The sequence below is a fragment of the Artemia sp. Qi Xiang Cuo genome, chromosome 5 (assembly GCF_049724085.1).
Source record: "Artemia sp. Qi Xiang Cuo chromosome 5, ASM4972408v1, whole genome shotgun sequence".
Classification (NCBI taxonomy): domain Eukaryota; kingdom Metazoa; phylum Arthropoda; class Branchiopoda; order Anostraca; family Artemiidae; genus Artemia; species Artemia sp. Qi Xiang Cuo.
The window spans coordinates 66978410-66998296 of NC_142798.1; the positions used below are offsets into that span (position 1 = coordinate 66978410).

The following is a 19887-nucleotide window of genomic DNA, read 5'->3' on the forward strand; positions in this document are numbered from 1 at the left end:
AAGTAGGGGATGATTTGAACACTTTGAAAATAAGTTATTTTTTCATTTACAGGTTGTCCTGGTTCCATACTCGCCATCCCCCCCCTGTTCGTCAGTTGGAGAAGGAGAGGTGGCACACGTGGAGCCCCCCAACAATTCACTATGGGATGATTTACATCAATCATTTGATAATATTGACGACTTTATAGGTGATTTTTTAAATTTAGATAATAGCGCAGCTGAGCAGGGTAATGTAGATAATTCAGATTCAGACTTAGCATTGCTAAGTCCAAATACAATGTAGCTTTTGGATGATTTTGTCAGTGAATTGAGGGGAAACCCTTCCCCCTCAGATTACATTACAATTCTCCCACTTCAAGCGACTGACGCGGCTGCCCAACGCCCTAGTTTTTACCCCCGGGGGAGATGGGGTAACATCCCCGGGGGGGTAGGGGATACAACTCTCCCAGACTTTCAACTGTCCAACACAATATTGAATAATATAGTTGTTTACACTGCAGTGTTCGGTGACCCTTTTAATTCGCTTTTGTGTGGTAATTTTGTTTTTGACCCTGTAGAAATTGTGCATGCATATGTAGACAGAATTCGTGCGCTTCTGGAGAACCAAATTCAGTTGTGGGGAGGTAGGGATTCAATGAAGGTTTCCATTGTTTTAAAGGTGTTTTATTTGAATGAGGAAAAAAGTGAAGTTTATTATCATTTTATACATTCCGAGATGCATTTGGTTTATTCAAATTTAGAAAATTTTGAGGGTGTTTTTAAGGAGTGGATGGATCAAATTATAGCGCATCTTGAGAACTATAACGAAAATGGACGTGACTCATTAGTTCTAAATGTTGAAAATTTAAGTCGACACAGTTGAAACATAAAAAAAGAGTATATTTTAAGAGGGGGGGCCGGTGGGAACAGAGCAGGAGTTTTCTAATATAATCCTGATCGAGTATGCTTTAGATGTGTCCAGCGGATTTGTTTTGAAACAGATCAAAAGTGTTTCCGATATACTTTCCTCATATCAGCCTTTCAGCCTCTAGCAGATGACGCTACCAAGAAGAATTTAGACATTTGGGCTGTACATGGGAAGGAAGGCTCCGATTTCCCAGTTGTAGATTTTTCATGCTTAGAGGGGAAATACCCAGTGACGCTTCGATCCATTGATATTTTTGAAAGGGCTAATAGCCACTTAAATATTGGTGTTACTGTGGTACAATACGAAATAGAATTTGAAGATGGGACTCACTCTAAAAAGAAGGGGGTGGTTTTCCCCGTAAGGGGTCCGTCAGTTGATGTGATCAGACACTGGGTTTGGTTGTTTTACACGCCACCTAGTCACCCGAACACACTCGGACAATTTCCTCCAATCACTGACCTGCGTAGCCGTGGGGGGGGTGCGACGCCTCCGGGGGTCTGTTTCTACTGTCCAACATGCCTGTCTAGAATTTCGACTGAACTAAAATTGCGGACTCACGTGAAGCATTGTAGACGCCATGGCTATAAGACATTGGAAACGGTTTCAGGGGATAGGGCAATTCTACGTTTTAAAAAATTTCAAAAGACCCTTCTCCAGTTCAAAAAAATATCTGCGGATTGTGAAGCTAAGCTAGTGGAGATGAATGACCCCCAATTTCCCAACCGAATCAAAGAACATCTAGCTATTGAACTGTCGTATGCCACTGCACAAAGAGATAGTTGTAACACCATGCAGTTGTTAGAAATAGTAGAAACATTGGAGGAGGGGGAGTGCCTGAGCAAGACATTGACTAAATTGAGTAGCACGGCTAATGGTGCTATTTCTCGTTTGAGAAATACCCATTATCCAAGGGTGTTGTCGGCATAAGATCGTCACGCTATTAAAAATCAAAAAAATATGGGGAGTTGGGCAGGGTGAGGGGTCAGAGAGTGATAAGGGGACGACCGGCACCAGATGTGGGCGTGCAACATTTAGAGATCAGGACCCAGTAGGGCAGGACATATCCTCGGGGGGGCGTCATTTTAGGTGGGGGGTGCATCCATCGTGTAATTTAAATGTTACCCAACAGTTTTTTATCCCTGTTTTTATTCATAATTCAAATAATGGTTTAAAATTTATTTTACCGGCACTGGCACGTATGCAGAGGGAGGGAGGGCGAGTAGCTGGTACATGGGTAAATAATTCATGTATCTATAGCATTATACCCAAATCATCCGAGAAGCTATTGCTTCTCGAGCTGAAATGGCAGACAGTGGATAATGGGCGTACGTTTTGTAATAAAATAAGATTTTTGATTCCTTTAGTTTTTTCACCAAGGAATTGAATCAATTGATTCAAGTGCAAAAAAGTGACAATTTTGATAGCTTTCCCTTGCTTAAACAGCACTTTCCAGACAGTGAAATGTCTCACCTGTTGACCTGCAAATGTGTATACATATACGATTATTACTGCTCTGGTGCTCGCTTAAGTGAGGAGAAACTACCTTCAATTGAAGCTTTTTACAATTCACTGACCAACAGTGAATGCACAGCCGAGGACTATGAGTTTGCCAAGAAGGTGTGGTCTAAGGGGGATTGTAAAAATGGGTGGGATTATTGTAGACTGTACTTGGCCAGTGACGTTTTAACTCTTTTAGATATAGTCTGTAAGAACACAGACCAAATGTATTCAGAGTTCGGTTTAGATATAGGCAACTATTTTTCTACACCCCATTTAGTGAGGTTTTTAATTTTAAAAATTAGCAGGGAGGAACTACGCCTAATCACTGATTTAGATCATCATCTTTTTGTAGAGCGTTCAATGAGGGGAGGGTCTTTTTTTCATGGGGATCACGTCTTATCAACTGATCCAAGTGGACAAAGCACCGGTGCAAAGTCAAATGCAGTGTTCTTGTACATGAACTCATTGTACCCCTCGGCAATGTCACGCTACTCTTTGCCGTCTGGGAACTATCAATGGCTTGAGAATCCTTGTGAGTTCCCTGAAATTACCACCGTTGAGGACAATGGGCAACACGGATGGTTCTTTGAAGTTGATGGTCACATTCCGCTGGCGCTTCACGACTCAGTCAAAGATTTTGTCTGTCCCTGTATCACTCGGCCAGTGAGCAGAGACTCTCTGAGCCCCTACAATAGATCAGTGGTTGAGGATATGGGGATGCATTGGACTCCCTCTAAACAGAAACTGATTGCTGAGTTGGACCCTAAAGAGAATATCGTTGTTCACCATGTGCTTTTGCACTGGATGGTGAGCAACGGCTTCAATATCACTAAAATACACCGGGTCTTGCAGTTCAATCAGCGACCCTACTTGAAAACGTTTATCAACACCTTTGTAAATAAACGCTCTAAGGCAAATTCAATGGTGGAGAAGGAAATGTATAAGCTCATTCTAAATTCAGCGTTTGGCAAAATGTGTGAAAGCGTTCGTAATGGATCTCGCTGTGACGTCGTGACTGACCCTCTAGAGTGTGCACGAATTATTGCCGACCCCAATTTTACATCGGTCACGAGCAGAGAGGCCGGAATGGTTCTTCTACACAGGCGAAAGCGAAATGTAGTACTGAACAAGAATATAGCAGGCAGTAGTTCAGTACTGGAAATTTCAAAAAAACTCATGTTGTCGTTCTTTTACAATGTGTGCAAGGTACAATGGCCACGGGAGGGGAGGTTCAAGTTTACTATGGTGATACAGACTCTCTGCTGTTAAAGGTAAATGGGACTGAATTGGATTTATTGGGTGATTTTCCAAATGGGGTGCACATCAGCTGGCGGATGGATTTCACCAACTGAAATCCAACTCTCTACACCGAGCTGTTGAAAAATAACGCCCCCAACCAATTATTAATATTAACCTAAGAGACGGGGAGTGAGGTGAGATCCAGGGGGGTGTTCCTACGTCCCAAAGCCCTGTGTGTGGAAACTCAGCGTGGGATAGAACAGCAGGTATGTCAAGCGGAGCCTACATAGTTTTCAACGAAAAATTTTAACATGAGTGTCTACAGAGACTGTGTAGAAAGAAACCTAGTGCCGAGATCACAAGTGCTTGCAAGTCGCTCTCTACAGTATAGAAATTATACTGTGAGAGTGGAGAAAAATGCAATGTCATGTATATCTGACAAGGTCTATGTGCTCGAGAATGGTGTGACTGTCCTACCCCATGGCCACTATCATATTTAGGATCGAGTTGAATGCGTAGCCTATCGCAATAAACTTGATCCTGATAACTTAGCCTAACCTGACTAACCATCACTCAACCTGTTCAGAACTTAACTAACCTGACCAAATCATCCACACCTTAACTCACCCTCATCTAACCACCACCACGAACCTACAGTCGCAGTGACGACAACCCTTCTTTTTCATCTGTCGCTCCCGGGGGGTGAGGATCCCTTCCCGCGGCCGCCCAGGGGTGGGGGGCCCCGCCCGCAGCCAGCCGGCCTTCGCCCCCGCGGCCCTGGGGGGGAGGGGGGGGATCCCAATTTTAAATTCATAATGTTCAACTGTGCTATTGTTCCAAGTGTGTGTGTGTATTTTCTGTTGTACAAAAAAGTGTTATTGTATAGAAAAGTGTTTAAGTTGACAAAAAGTGTTGTATAAAAAGTGTTTAAGATGTTGTACAGAAAAGTGTTGTTGTTGTACAGAAAATTTTTTAAAAAAAAGTGCTGCTAATGGACAAAAGCTGCTTTATTATAAAGTGTTATAGTTGTTCATGTTAAATAAATAGAGTTTTCATTTTGACCGCCATGAAATTTTGTCAATTGTTGAACAAGTGTTATTTTTATCGTTGTTCATGTTGACTGCAAGTGTTTTCATGCAGTGCCGAAATAAATACTACCATGAAATATTGTTTTTTTGTTGTTCATGAATAGATAGATCTATGGGGAAAATTACTACTTATTCATTGAGCACATACGATTTACATTTAGTTGTAGTCAGACTGTTGTCAGCAGCAGCATGTATCAATTCAAAAAGCCATTCAGATCATTTCTGTGTGGTCCCTCAATCTCGGGAAAAACAACGCTTTTAGATAAAATAATTCAAAATTGTGATAAAATGTTTTTTGAAAAACCGAAAAAAATCTACTATTGCTATTGTATTTGGCAGGAGTCCTATGATAAAATAAAAGCTATTGACACAACCATACCAATACAATTCGTACGATGACTTGATGTTTTCAATAGTATTGAATCGAACTCGTGGCTGATTATTGATGATTTGGCTGAATCCATTGAACAGTTCTCACAGGAAATGCTACAACTGTTCACCGTTCGCTCCCATCATGAACACATTTCCGTTACTCTGGTTCTACACAATCTGTTTCATCAGAGCAAATGTATGTGAACCCTTGCATTGAATTACAACGTTTTTATTATCTATCAAGTCGTTCGTGTATATATCTCGCGAAAAAAAAAACAAAATCCCAAAAAACTCCGCGCTACCAAAATTATTGTTTCAGCGTAAAATAACGTACTTATCCAGCCCTACCCGTATAATTTGTTTTATATTAATAAGAGCACTCCAGAGTATCTACGTGTAGTCACTGACAGTTTCAAAAATGAAATTACAGCATATATTCCGGTGAACAGTAGAAAAGACTATCAGTCACCATTATGACACTGAAGAAACTACACGAACAACGGCATCTGTTTTCCTTTTTAAGCACTTCAAAACCCTTGCTTAGGAAGGCCATACTCAAACATGGTGTTGACAATGATTTCATTAATCTAATATATGAACTTTTTTTAAATTTAAGTTCGATAATTTTTAAAGTGCCGTATTTTGTTAGAAACCAGAAAAAGAAACAAGATTCCACTGACCGTGCTTGAGCCTTACAGAAAAAGGGAGAAAATTTTTAAACGAAAACGACTCCTTCAAGCGGGCGGTAGCTTTTTCACACTTTTACTGCCGAGAATTGCAGGACTTGTAAACAGTTTTCTCTAGTGAGAGAGAATGGCAAAACCCTATAAATTGACACCATTTGAACTTGTCCTCTCGCCCATCGAACATTTTGAAGACAATCTAAGCAAATTCATTAACGATGAGAATATTGCCGATGACAAAAAACTGCTTTTACTTCAGGATGCATTACGACGTGTGGACAAACATAAACCATATCGGGAGAGACCCACCATCGCTGATCCCTCTCAACAGGAAAAATCTCCAGATTCTGCATCAGCATCAAAGAAGACGGACTTGAATTCGAGTGTATTGAAAATTGGAAATCTTTTGCCATTGACCTATCGAGAACATAGTAAAAGAGTATTATCTTATCTAATGTTGGAAACTGGTGATCAAGTTCAATTCGAGAGCACAGGGAAGCGAATTATAATTCAGGGAAAAATTTATAATCTAGTTGATTTAATTTGTGATATGGTGACGAATCTTAAAGGACTCTTATCCTTTGATAATAATCTATACACCTTTCTGTGTGTATCAAACTTCCCCAAAAGTCGTATTGGCAATAGGAAAACTCTAAAGAAACTAAAAGAATATAGTCCACCAACAACAACACCATCATTTAAACAATGAGAAGATTCAGTATTTGAAGATGCTATCAGCGTCATTGATTTTACAACATCTATGGTTGCTATTCAAAAGCTAGGGCGATTTGATTCGCCCGCCTTTGTGCACAAGGGGAGTGGTCATTATACAACATGTTTACGTTTAAAATGGATGAAGTTTTGAAAGGTCTCTATAAAAATATTTGTGAAGCGGAGAGTTTAAGTTCTCCCAAAACGCTTTCTAAAGCTGTCTCCGGCAGCACCACATTGAAAAATGCAAAAGAGTCTCTAGAAAATAAATCAAGTTACACACTACATCATAATCACAGACTTCGCGGTAAATAATATCGACAAACTAAAGCCTTTTTCCCTCTGCATATAATGCAAACGGAACGTTTAACTTTATATACACTTCAATAATGTCACAATATCCCCTACACATATATTTTGATGGCACTCAGTGTTCTTAGTCGCTATGCATACGCCGGTCCGCTGTAGTCAAAGAGAGGTGTTGAAGTTGCTAGGAGCATTGAAAGTATTCTATAACAGGATTCGCGTATAAAAATTAATTGGATTGTGGCAGTGAACTTGTTAATCCACGTGTGGAAAAGTTTCTAATGAAATATAATACAACATTATATCAAAGTCACAGCCCAATAAAAGCTGCATTGGCTGAACGATTAATAAAAACGAGTCGTATATTAATTTCAAGATATTTCACATTGAACAATACATCGGATTTTATTAATTTTTTAGGTAAAATCATGCAGATGTACAACCATCGATACCATTGTTCTCTGTCCAAATCTACACTATCAAGTGTTCACTACGGTGACAATAAATTTGTTACTTTTTTAAGGCAATACTCCAATAGAGAAAAGGCGAAAAAGAAGAAGAAATTGAATGTTGGTTATACTGTTCAAATTAATATAACCATAAATATTTTTGAAAAGGGGAATTATTTATGGAGCACCGATATGTTTAATGTTTCTAATCTTATGGCCGCCATACACAATTAAACGTTGCTGCGCGATAGAAAGTTCGACGAGATGCACGGCAGTTTTTATGTAGCTGAACTGCAAAGCGTTAGTAATACTAGTGACAGGTGTCACCGTAAACAGATATTAAAGAGACGTACACGCCATGGTAAGATACAGTGACTTGTTCTCTGGATAGGGTACAACTCAGATTTTCATTCTTGGGTCAGTGCTGAAGATATTAACAATGCTCAATGATTTCTATGTGACTTTCATGCCCAATGTTTCTGATCCTCTCTACAATGATCTGAATAGAACAAGTGATTTTTGGACGAAACTCTCCCCCACCATCCAATTCGACGGAAAGTATGAAGTGGCTCTTGTCGACTGTATTCTAAAAAATACATAAGATATCCTGAGAAAGGATCGTAAATATGAAATAAAAATTAGACCCTATGAATGGCCGCCACCACCAGGTGATCAAGAACAAATTAAAAAAATCAATTGGTTGGATTATTCATATATTTAATTGCCCTACGAGGAACTCAACTGTATGAATTAGTTATTTCATACTATCAGTGAAAGAATTTCAACTTGTGAGAAAGGTGCTTTTCATTTCAGCTATTCGAAGGAGGAGGGCAAGATATACATTAGTTCACCTATTGCCAGCAAAAAGGTTATTCTCAATGATAATCTAAAGGATGTTCTTGGCTTTAAGCTCAATATAATCAATGGTAAAAGTGACGGAAACACTAATTTCATTTTCAATGACTACCCGCCAAACTTTTCTACAGACACTTGTATATTTCCCTATGCTTCATTTGTGGAAACGTCTCGTGTTGGTAACACAAATGTTCCCCTCTTACGAGTTCTTGAACGAAAAACCAATCAAGAACATATTCATCACTACAATATAAAGCATCTTCAGTATATTCCCGTAAACTCTTCCTATTTGGAACTCTGTAAGTTAACACTAAGAACCGACTTGGGTGATCCAATAGCAATTTCAAAATGTTTTGCTGTGATTACATGCCATTTTCGACCCATCGTTCAACTGCAAGATGTCTCATAAAAAAGTGGTATTCACTTGTCCTGATATTGACTGTTATGTTAATGCTCTTGGTCCAAGACAACAGGGCAATGGAATGGACTATTATAAAGGTCGCTCGTCCATGTCTGGCTATGGTCTTGGCAGTTGGTTTGATAAGCTGTTTCGCTCTTCACTACCACTGGCTAGAAAATATCTTGTACCAGCTGCGACAGATTTTGCATCCTCTACACTCGACGATTTGGGCTCTGGCAAGGATTTTAAAAAATGCGCTTTAGAAAATCTTAGGTCCAGTGCGCGAACCCTTGGCAAGAGATTAAAACAAAATGGTAAAGGCTTCAAAATGTCAAGAAACACTGCACCCCTCATCAATCTCCGCTAAAGATGGAAATATAAGAAATAACCATTCTAGTCAAAAATAAAAAGGAAAATGCCGACGAATGCAGTAAACAGTAGAAGAGGAATTCCCAGGAAGAAAGTTGTCAGATCGAAACTACATTTTTTCTCCTAAAATGTCCTACCTACCGCGTAAGGATTCTAAACCTTCAATCACCACCTCATTGAGTCTATTCAATGCTGAAAATATTGATGTGAGTGTCAAGCATTGATACTATGAACAATTTTATCCACAACAACCTCTCTCCGATAATATTCACTTTCAAATTTATTATAATGAAGACTACTTTATGTACATGTCTTCAACATTTATAGATTTGCAAATGAAAGTCCGTAAATTAGATAATTCAATGCCAATTTGGGGCAATGGAATATCCTATGAAAATTCTGTGCTACATCATTTATTTCGTCAAATTAGTGTCTACATCAATGGCATACTGGTGAACACAAGCACTAACCTCTCAAATTATACAAGCTGTAAGCACTTGTTGCTGATGACACCGAAGTAATACAAGGAATTGAGATATACCTCCAATGGATTTGAATGTATTACTAATGCTGTTAGTACAGATGCACTTAAAAATGCTAAAACTAGTGAATTACATCTAGTCGGAAAAATATATCATGAAATATTTAATATACCCCAATGGCTACCACCCAATGTTAAAGTGGATATAAAACTAACGCTAGCATCCTCCAATTTCATATTGAGAGAAAAACTTGCTGCCAATCCTGATATAAGTCTCTCTCTCACCTCGGCAGTACTTCATGTGCGCAAACAAAAGGTTATGAATTCTGTTGCTTTGGCCGTGGAAAAACTGAGAGCCAATGGCAACAATATTAAACTACTTGTTCCTCATACAATCACCAATCAGCGTCATATTGCCATGGGCTCACGCACCTTCACCGATTCATCCTTTATCAATGGTGAAATTCCATCAAAATTGGCGTTGGCATTTGTAAAAAGCGCCAGTGCAATAGGATCCAGGACTGAATGTCCACATAAATTCGAGATGTTTGGACTTTCATCTCTTGTGTGCAAAGTAAACGACATCCCACTCTACAATCTTTCTTTTGATAGATCCTATAGAACTCTGTATAAGTTGACCATGCAAACCCTAGATCATGACTCTCAACTATTCGAAAATGCTATAACCGAAGATATGTTTGCTAAATCACATGGAGTTTGTGTATTGGACTTTTTGGTCAATAATAATGTGAGTATGTTACTTGCAGGAATTATGCGCTTAGAACGCACATTTTCTGACCCATTGGCAAAGATTATTACCCTACTATGGTTAAACCAATATGAATCATCTAGGAAAATCACACACAACGGTAGTAATCTACTAGACTTAGCGCCAAGAACACCAGTGAAATAATCAATGTATTTAAGATGGACCTCTATATGTCCAAGCACAATTACTTTTGTCTACCCTCGGACTTTCTTTGAAAAATTCAAAGTGTCATCAATGCCTTGATTATTGTTAATAGCAGTCCTTTGACTATGCTGACGGGTCATTGGCTGTACGTCTTTCAAACAATGAAGACGATTGAGTTTTTTTATCCTCTTGGTCCACCCAATACATTATACACACCTCCAATCAGCAACTATATTGAGAGCAGTGGGAAAACTATTATTCAAAATCGAAAGAGGGTGCAGGATCTAACGACTAAAAGCTGTGGCTTCCATGCACTACTATATTTTGTGTTCCGATGTCGTGGCTATACTTACATGCAGTTTCTCCACATTTATGTAGACAATCCACGTCTGAATGACTTTCTAGTGGAAAATATCCTCTCAGACCTATATAGTATTGATTTCAGTGCCCTAAGAGTAAAGTGCTTAAAAAATGTTTGTGAATTTGTTTATTAATAAAATTCGTATATATATACAACAATGTCTTTAAATCTACAATGTCGATTTCTTCATCTTCGATGTATAGGCAACTATCTTGAACCACTAATGTTGGTAAATCATTTGGATTCACTGTATATTGATCTTGATTGACTGCAAAGTCAGGGTCACATTTTCTACAGTACAATGTAACTTCACCCTTGTCATATCTCTTTGTATAGTCAATGATACTATTTGCATTCCTATTATGAAATTCAAGAGTTTCAATCTGTCTATTTGAAGCAATATCACGTACAGTGTTTTCAAGTGGTGAATCACATTCGGTAACTGCCAAATAAAAATCACTTGGTTTATAGTCATAGTTGGTGGTGTCGTCACAACGGTGTTATAGAAACCAGATTGTCTTGTTACCCCAACAGTTGAATCGTAGAACAGATTCCTCTTCCCAGAATAATTTAAATCCGCGACGATACCATTCTCGTAGAAATAAACTGAAATCACGTTTGGGATTCTTTCCAATCATAGCGGGGTAAGTATTCTCCCACTGATCACATTTATCATAGTGACAATTGGAGCTCAGGTGCACTCTAGGATGAGAGTCACACACCTCCTCAAGACATGAATTACATCCTTTAATTTTTACTGCATAGCCTCTATGTAATTTACAATTATTAAATAATTTACACTTTTCACTATAGTCATCAATAATTGTACAAGTCTCACATTTATTCCAACTACCAAGAGTGTGCATGCACAATGGAAATATATAGAACATTTTTCGGTTTCCGATGTCAACTCACTCACAGCTCAACCGAAACTGATCCTCTTCGCTCGATAAATTAAATGAGATGGACCTGGTGGAGAGAGGAGTAGCTCTGTGATGTGGACTCTTTAGAATGATGGGGGAGCCATCTACATTGAATCCATTGGCAATGTTTTCAAAAGTATATCTACAATATGATTCTGCTTTGTTCCAATTAACATATCAATAAATTTACTATAAGCATTTGAATCACATTTTAAAAGTTTCATACAATAGTCCAATGGGGGGGAATCACTCCTCATTATATTGTCAAGTGTCCCCTGACAAGAGAATATCCTTTGTTTAAGAGATAACTCGGGAAAATCATCATCCAATATCAAATGTTTTTCCATAAACACTAGATTTGATCTAATTCTCTCTTTCTCAAATTTATTCATTCTTCAATCCTTTCGCTCTGACTGCTGACTATAGACTGACCTTGATTCGTTAGCTCTAACCAGAAAAGAAAAAGAACATTTTCGATTTCGGAACAATTTTATTAAATAATTACAACAACAATAATAATAATACAGAGCATGTGCAATTACCGATACTGTTTATTGTCTTCAATATGTTTCACCAATGCACTTAAAGCACATTGAAGTCTATTCACATACGCTATATCAACTTTTGCAGCAAAACATAATTGATCCTCCATTTTAAATTTGCTCAAGGATATCACATATCTTGTATATACTGAATCCCATTCCAGACAAAGCCGTGATCCTTTCGTGATTTCCACCTCAATGTTTGGTGCTCTTGTACTATTATCATCAATTCTACTATTAACTTCTAATAGTGTAAACATTCCACTCGTTATTATTAACACACACAAATATATATCTAAATGAGTAAAGTCAAAACTGTTCTTCTCACTCCTTTGAATTATATTCACAGACTAATAAAACTATAGCAAAAAACCTGTTCCTTATATTCCCACCGCCGCTAATATGTAACCAGCCCTCTGATTGGCTGAGAAGGAGGATGTATCCGGCTCGCTGATTGGCTAAGAAGGAAACACGTGATCTAACTGTTTCCGGGAAAGTCATAACATTTGGATCGAGAGCAACAACAACAAATACTATTTCTGGACACCATGACATTCGCCTCGAGCATGTACATGACCAAAACAACAACAAATACTATTCCTGGATCATAACATTCGCTGAGAGCGTGCACTTACAACAACAACAAATACTATTTCTGGACACCATGACATTCGCGATCGATTATGCAATCAAGTTCTCGGAAATTCACTTCCCCCTCGAGTCCTAGATCAATAACATTGTTCCCGTTAGAATTCAATGCGCATGTGCAACCTTCGCCCCGGAGCTATTACACATAGAAACATCAAATAAATCGACCTTGGAAAAAGAGGTCATTGCGCGATTACGTAATCTTTCTCCCTAGGGACTCTATGACCATATTTGGACCATAAACCACGTGGTGATCGTGGGAGTTTTAAAAAAAGTGTCCGGATCGGGATTCGAAGGGGTGGTGTAATCGTCGGAGTATAAGATAGCTCTCTACTTCTATATGTCTTCTACTTGTACTACTGCTTCTTATAAATTAACTACCTTCATAAGGCATGCATAAGAAGATGCTAGGCTAACTTCTTGTATGCACTACTGCTCACTAACAAGTATTCACTAAAAGCTCATGTCTTCTTTTTACACCAACTCTGCCAGTAGGTTGAGCCTTTTAGGTGGCCTGATAACTCTTCCAATCCATGTTATGGTTGGTTCAGTAAAACTACTATCCATAGTACATATATTGACACTAGATCCCATATCTGAAGACCTAGCAAGCATCCTAAGACCTCTGTTGGGTGTTATGTTTATGGTTATTGGTGCTAGTGGTGTTTGGGATAAGAGGGAGCTGGACCTTTTCTGCTGTTACTCTGCTGTAACATGGCAGTCACATCACATCTGTAGTTGCATGACGTGACTCTGCTCTGACATGGAATCTGTTCCAGCAAGCTTAGTGGGAGACTTGTTTTGTGGCAAAGCTGACCTGGGTGAAAATTTTTTATCATCAGGACTGTATTGTGAATGACCTGAATGGTGTTTTCTTTTCCTTCTAGTAACATCCATTGTTGGATTCAAAACACCCTATGAGGAAATTAGAACACAAACGTAATCACCTACTTCAATATGGCTAGAGTTTTGGCTGATTTATTGTAAAATCGCTTTTGCAATTGTAGCATTTTGTCACAACTTCTAAGAAATACTTCAACAAGTACTATTTTCTTTTGTAGATGATTGAATGTGCATGGTAGTGTTGATTGCAACTGCTGACTCATAAGGAGTTGTGTTGGGGAAGCTAGGGCATCTACAGGTGTATTCCTGTACACTAGCAATCCCAGGTAGGAGTTGTCACCATTTTTAGATGTGTTTGTCATCATGTTCTTAGCAGTCTTGATTGATTTATAAATTAGTTCATTTGACTGTGGGTAGATTGGGCTGGATTTCATGTGCAGAGATCCCCAGGCTTCTACAAATCTTTGGAATTCTGCTGAGGAATAGAGCAGGCCCTTATCTGATATGAATTTCAATGGTATGCCATATCTAGCAGAAAGAGTTTTCAGTTTACTGATTACTGGATTTGAATTTAAGCTGCACAACTTGTAAAAATGGCTTTGGTAATATGAAGTGATCAAGAAATCTACTGCATTCCACTTAAAAGGGTCAGATGCAACCTTCTGTGGGACTGAATGGTTTATTAAAGGTAGAATAGAACAAGCAGAAGATAGAAGGAGAACAAAAGACAGATAAAGAGGTAGCTTTATTATATACAGCACTTCTATGGGTTAAACTGGTCAGCTCACTACACACATGAATTCTGATCTTTAATATTCTACAACAACCAAAGAAGAATCATAGAAAATACTAGTTTTCAGATATGAATAAACCTAATGTTTTCATTTTGATGTCCTTGGTACTTTAAGAATCTGGATTAAGCAAATGTATGACGTTAATAACATTTTTTTTTTCCTTCATTTGAGGTGTTCATCTATTTCTCAAGGTGTCACTTCTACAAAATAAAAATTATAAAAGGTCAGTGTCCTTTGAAGTGGAAGGGCTTGAGATAGGTACTTCAAAATACCTTTCAAGGAGATTGTTTAGACTCTTGGTTCATTCATGAGAGTTTCACAGACCTTCCTCAACAATTTTCCAAGACCAACAGAAGGCCTTTTGCAAAGCTTTACTGTTGTATTAATTTAAGATAGTGTTCCAGTTAACTAAACCTACAAACAATACTCTCTTGTGGTTTAGCCTAAATCCCCAGTAGCCAACCTGGACTGTGCCTAATCTTAGACCAAACGTTTTTATTAAAATAGCTTATATTGTTCCTAAATGTTGCTTAGCCTATTTTTCAAACCTATCTTGGAAAACTTCCTTTTTAACTTTTAATCTTTAGCAAAGCTCACCCTTAGAGCCTAGCCTATTTAGGTTCAACTGTCCTCTTTCACAACACTTGTCTTGAATTGAATATGTTCATGATTGAGTTTGTCTATGATTGATGTGCTTTGTTACAACTTTAAAGTCCTTTTTTTTAAGATTGCTTGGTAGTTTCTAAGATCAGGGTCAAGTTAAAAGGTCAACATGTGATCAGGTCCAACTTGTAATTATCAATGCATTTAAAATAGTTAGTACTGTATATGGCTAACATATTCAGATTAATCACACTGAGAGAATTGGGACAAATTCAAAATAAAAAAATGAAACTTCTGGTTTGAAGAATAGAGCTTTTGTGTGATCTAACTGTAAATTTTGTGTTGTCCATTAGTCAGCTAGGTAGAAAGTCCACACACCACTGAAAGCATCTCTTTATGTTCAGTTTATGTTAACTAGAGTCAATGCACAATTCTTTTCCTCAAAAATGGTCAATGATTGGAACAAACTCCCTGAATCTACAGTTACTGCTGACTATGTTAACATTTTCAAACAAAGGCCAGATGCTGAGTGGTCCTTTAAGGAGTGGAAACTTGACTGGGAAGCTATTGATAATCTTACTGCACCTGCTCACTAAATAGCACTGAAAATAACTTATTGATTATTAGCTCTGAAGCTTGAGAAGGAAAAATCCCTAGATTGCTCCAAGCTGCAATGGGAAGTAATCTAATCAAAATCATATGATAAGCCAAAGAATAGGCATGGGGAAAATATTTACAGGCCCCTCAGAGCTAAAATGCTAAATTTTTAGCCTCTAACACTTTAAGAAAGATTAAACCAATGCTGGATAAATAATTTAGTGCATACTTTAGACTAAATTACTGTATATTACACTATTTTGGAATACCTCCCTCCCTAACTGCAAAACAATCAGAGAACCCCAGAGCAGAGTTTTCAAGCTCTTATATGATTTGATTTATATACATAGTTTGATGTGGACAGCTCTTGGGTACAGAATTGAAATATTCTTAAGTATTCAGCAAATTTCACTGTCTTGGGTTAATTCCATATTGTTTTAAAATCACAAAAATTTGCATAGAAGGATTTTAAACCTCTACAATGGGTTTAACTGATAGTTTTGTAGTTAGGGAGGGAGGGAGAGGCTTCAAAGGGTGTATTTTAATGCCAAAACATCCTAACTCTCGTTGAGCCTTCAAATAAATACAGAATTAGTTCTAAAGGATGGAGGTACAAATTGATATAATATCCCCCAGGGCTGTATCCAGGACTTTTGTTTGGGGGGGGGGGGGGGTACAAAAAAACTTTAAACAATGCATCAAAAATGTGAAAATTATATTCAATCTCTCTTGATTTCTGGGAATATTTCTGGTTTACGCTGTTATTATGACAGTACTGAGTAACATTAAACCCCAAAAATAAGCATTATTTTTGTGTGTTGGAGGGGGACTGCCCCTTCCTTACCTCCGCCTCATGGCTGCAGTAACTTGGGAGGGGGCTCATTACATCGAAAATTGAGAATTCTAGTCCCTTTTTATAAGTCGAAAGTGGTTAGAGACCAAGCAGCCGCAAGGGGGAGGGGGGTAAACACCAGCTCCCATTTAAAGCAGCCATATCCATGATACAACTATTTATCTTTTCTTGAAACTCTTCAAGTTTGCAAAAACTGCTAAATTGTAGTTATTTTACAATTTCCACCCCTTCCCTCTCCAGGGCAGATGTGATTATTCTTATCTTAGATGAACTCATCCAGACATCAATATAATTACTGTTGGATATGGCCAAAATTGATTTTGTATCAGTATTGGCATAAATGACATACAGCCTAAATATACTTTGGACAATATTTGAAACTTTTTATTAAAAGTATTGTGCCAGGAAGACGCCTTGATCTAGATAGGCTCGTTTGAAAGGTTGAAGCTTTTTCTTATGAGATGACTATGTGTTTTGCAGTCTGCAGTAAGCTCCTTCATCTGTCCCTGTTGCCAGAAGAGAAACTCGTCTGCACTACCTCAAAGTAGAATAAGAGTGGACCTTTCACAAGATAACTTAAAAAGAATTAAGGCTCCAATCAGCACTAGTGGATCTCCTCAAGGAATGGTGTCTTTTTAGGAAATTATACTCTAGTAAACAATTCATCATTGCACTTTATTTTAAATATGGGTAGTTCTTCTGGGCTTGTTTGTTTTAGTTGCCTGTTTAACTTCTTACTGGCTTTGTGATTTATTATGGGTTATCTCCTCTGTTGGATGTGTAATATTTGTAGACATGAATACATAATGAATTCAAGGTAGTAGGCCTGAAATTAGCTAGTCTGTGAGCTTAGTCTGTGCTGGATGTTGACTCCTGTTGATAGGAGTACTGTTGACTCATGTTGTCAACATCATCCAGGGCTAGAAAATATGAAATTAGGCACTATATAGCCTACTTTATTTGTTCACCTTGGATGCACAGGGTTTATGACAGGGAGTAGGACTTTTGATGAATGAGGAAGCCTCTATGTCTTGTTCAGGTTGAAAAGGTGCAAGTTATAAAATTCTAGCTACTCAGTTTATGAGCAAAAAGTGTATTGTATCATTCATAGTGTTATATGCTGCTGTAAAACCCACTTACAGAGGCAGTACTGATTAAGATGTGTTTTACAAAGGTTATTTAGAAAGTAAAATTCAATAGGTTGTACAAAAGAAAAACAAGACAAATAAAAAGAAAGCATTTGAAAACTATATCTTTGTTCTATTTTTTAACTGAGTTACCATAAATTCCATCAGCATAAAAATGTGCTAATTGTGCCTTGTGCAAGCATGTGACCTCACCATTCTTCTCTTCATCATCACCAAAGTCCCAAGGCCCTTTCACACAGGAATAGACGGTAATTATTGGGTGTCAAATCTGGGGTAAATGGTGGACAATGGAAAATTTCCTGTTTAAATGATCTCCAGAAGATACTGGGTGACCTAAAGAGTGTGATGTTTGTCATGCAGAAATCACAATACACAATGCCAACAAACCATGGTGTTTGTTATAGATGGTCTTTTTTTTCAGATTTCACAGTGCACATCCTTGTTAAGCAAGGTACACATTATGTAAATTGTCTGTTTTGATGTTAAAAGTAAATATCTCCATCTGGTAGTGCTTAGAGTTAATTTAAAACTAAGATTAGGAAGGATAACTACCTTCTAGGTAGCTATGACACTGATAAATTCTACCATGAGAATTTAATATGAACTTCCCAGGAAAAGCTAGATATACTACTAAAGAGTTTAGAAGTTGATAATATAGACGACGGATGGAATAATATTTAGGGAAATAGTTTGAATAACAACAGAAAATGTCTTTTGGAGGATAGTCAGAAAAGCAGTTAGAAACATTAGCAAAAACGCTTTTAGCTTGTTAGAAGAGAGAAAATGAGAGAAATTGTGTTAAGAAAATGAGAGTAAATAGTCAGTTCAGACTTGTCCCAGTTAAAGGTAGGAACTGGATATAAGTCTGTGGTAAAAAAAAAGTTAGGAAGATATACAGTGGCTTAATTTCATAAGAACCCAGGATGGAGGGGGGACAAAGTTGGAGCCAGTTTCCCCAAATCAAGTGAAAAGCACTATGAAAAATGAAAATGAGCCCTATAGTACCATAAAGGCAAAGATATACTAAAGAAATCGACCTGTTTCTCTGGATGCTTAAATTATGCATGCTTATCTTAAATTTGACAAGATTTTTAAAGACACTAAATTTCAGCTGGGGGTAGGGGTAAACTGGGGTCTTTTGGGAGGGCAGGTGCCCCCCTGTTCCATAGCAAATTACGCCCCTGAAGAGTCAGGCAGAACATTGTGAGGATTTGTTAAATCATGATTTGGCATAGGAAATGATGTGCAAAAGAATGGGAAAATGCTTGACAATTTGGAAGTGAAGAAAAATTGATTTAGCAAGGAGGAGTTAGTAATGGTATTAAAAGGCTGAAAATAGTATTGGAAATCCTTTTAGTTCTCTTTAGTTTTAGTTCTGATTTTGCCAATTTTACATGCCCCCCCCCCCCTGTCCCAAATTTTTTAAATTCTTGCAAAACTAAATATAATTACTTCCTCAAACTATATCCAAAAGTCATTTAGGTTTACTCAACTTGTTATTTTTTAGGACTCATTCATTTTTGCGATTAGCACGTACAGAAAAGTACCTCAGTACACTTCCAAAGTTACACCAGAACTTATTAGAGTCCTATAAGAAGCATTTGGTAAATCTACGTGCTGGAATTGAACAGAATGCAGATATAATCAAGTTGATCTCAGCTGATGTCTCTACAATGTTTGAAAACATTCAACATGATTCAATTGTAAGTAGATCATATTTGCATGTTCCAAATCCTAAGTTTTTTCTTTACATACAAAAGAAAAAAATAAAGCATTTTTATATATACCTGAATGCAATTCTCTTAAAATTTATTTTCTGTTATTTTATCATTAAATAGAAGTCTTATACAAAACAGTCCTGTTGGCCTTAAATTGCTGGGAACAGGCAGCTTGAGCACTTGCACTTTCCACAAGCCAAGCTATGTATTATGTCATGAAACGTATTTGAAGGTTCTATAATGTATTTTTGTGCAACGTGTTATGAATGTTAAAATGTGCAGTTGGAAGTCAAAAGCAGCCTATTTAAGATTCTAGGTGCTGTTCTTATGAAGAAAAAGAAGAAGTTTACCTTATAAGCTTTAGCCTACTGGTCCCCAAGCCTAAGGAGGCTGCTCCCAAATTTCAAAACATATAGTTTAAATTTCTTTTACCTCAACTTTTTTTTAACTAAGCTTTTTTCTTTTAACTCAATTTTGTATAATAAATTGTAATGCTTAATTAAAAATGTAGCTATTACAAAAAAAAAACAGAAACAAAGTGGCTATTATTTGAGTTAAGTATTATGTTTGAATTTTAATTTTAT

At 37.5% G+C, this 19887-nt stretch overlaps 1 protein-coding gene across 1 annotated transcript in view; it reads left to right on the forward strand.

Annotated features, from left to right (window-relative positions):
- Positions 1 to 19887, forward strand: part of LOC148952411 (protein-L-histidine N-pros-methyltransferase CARNMT1-like) — a 90525-nt gene that overhangs the window by 37817 nt on the left and 32821 nt on the right. Inside the window, exon 2 of the mRNA XM_089089872.1 lies at positions 19093 to 19288. Coding sequence (XP_088945998.1) covers positions 19093 to 19288 — 196 coding nt within the window. The remainder of the gene's footprint in view (positions 1 to 19092; positions 19289 to 19887) is intronic.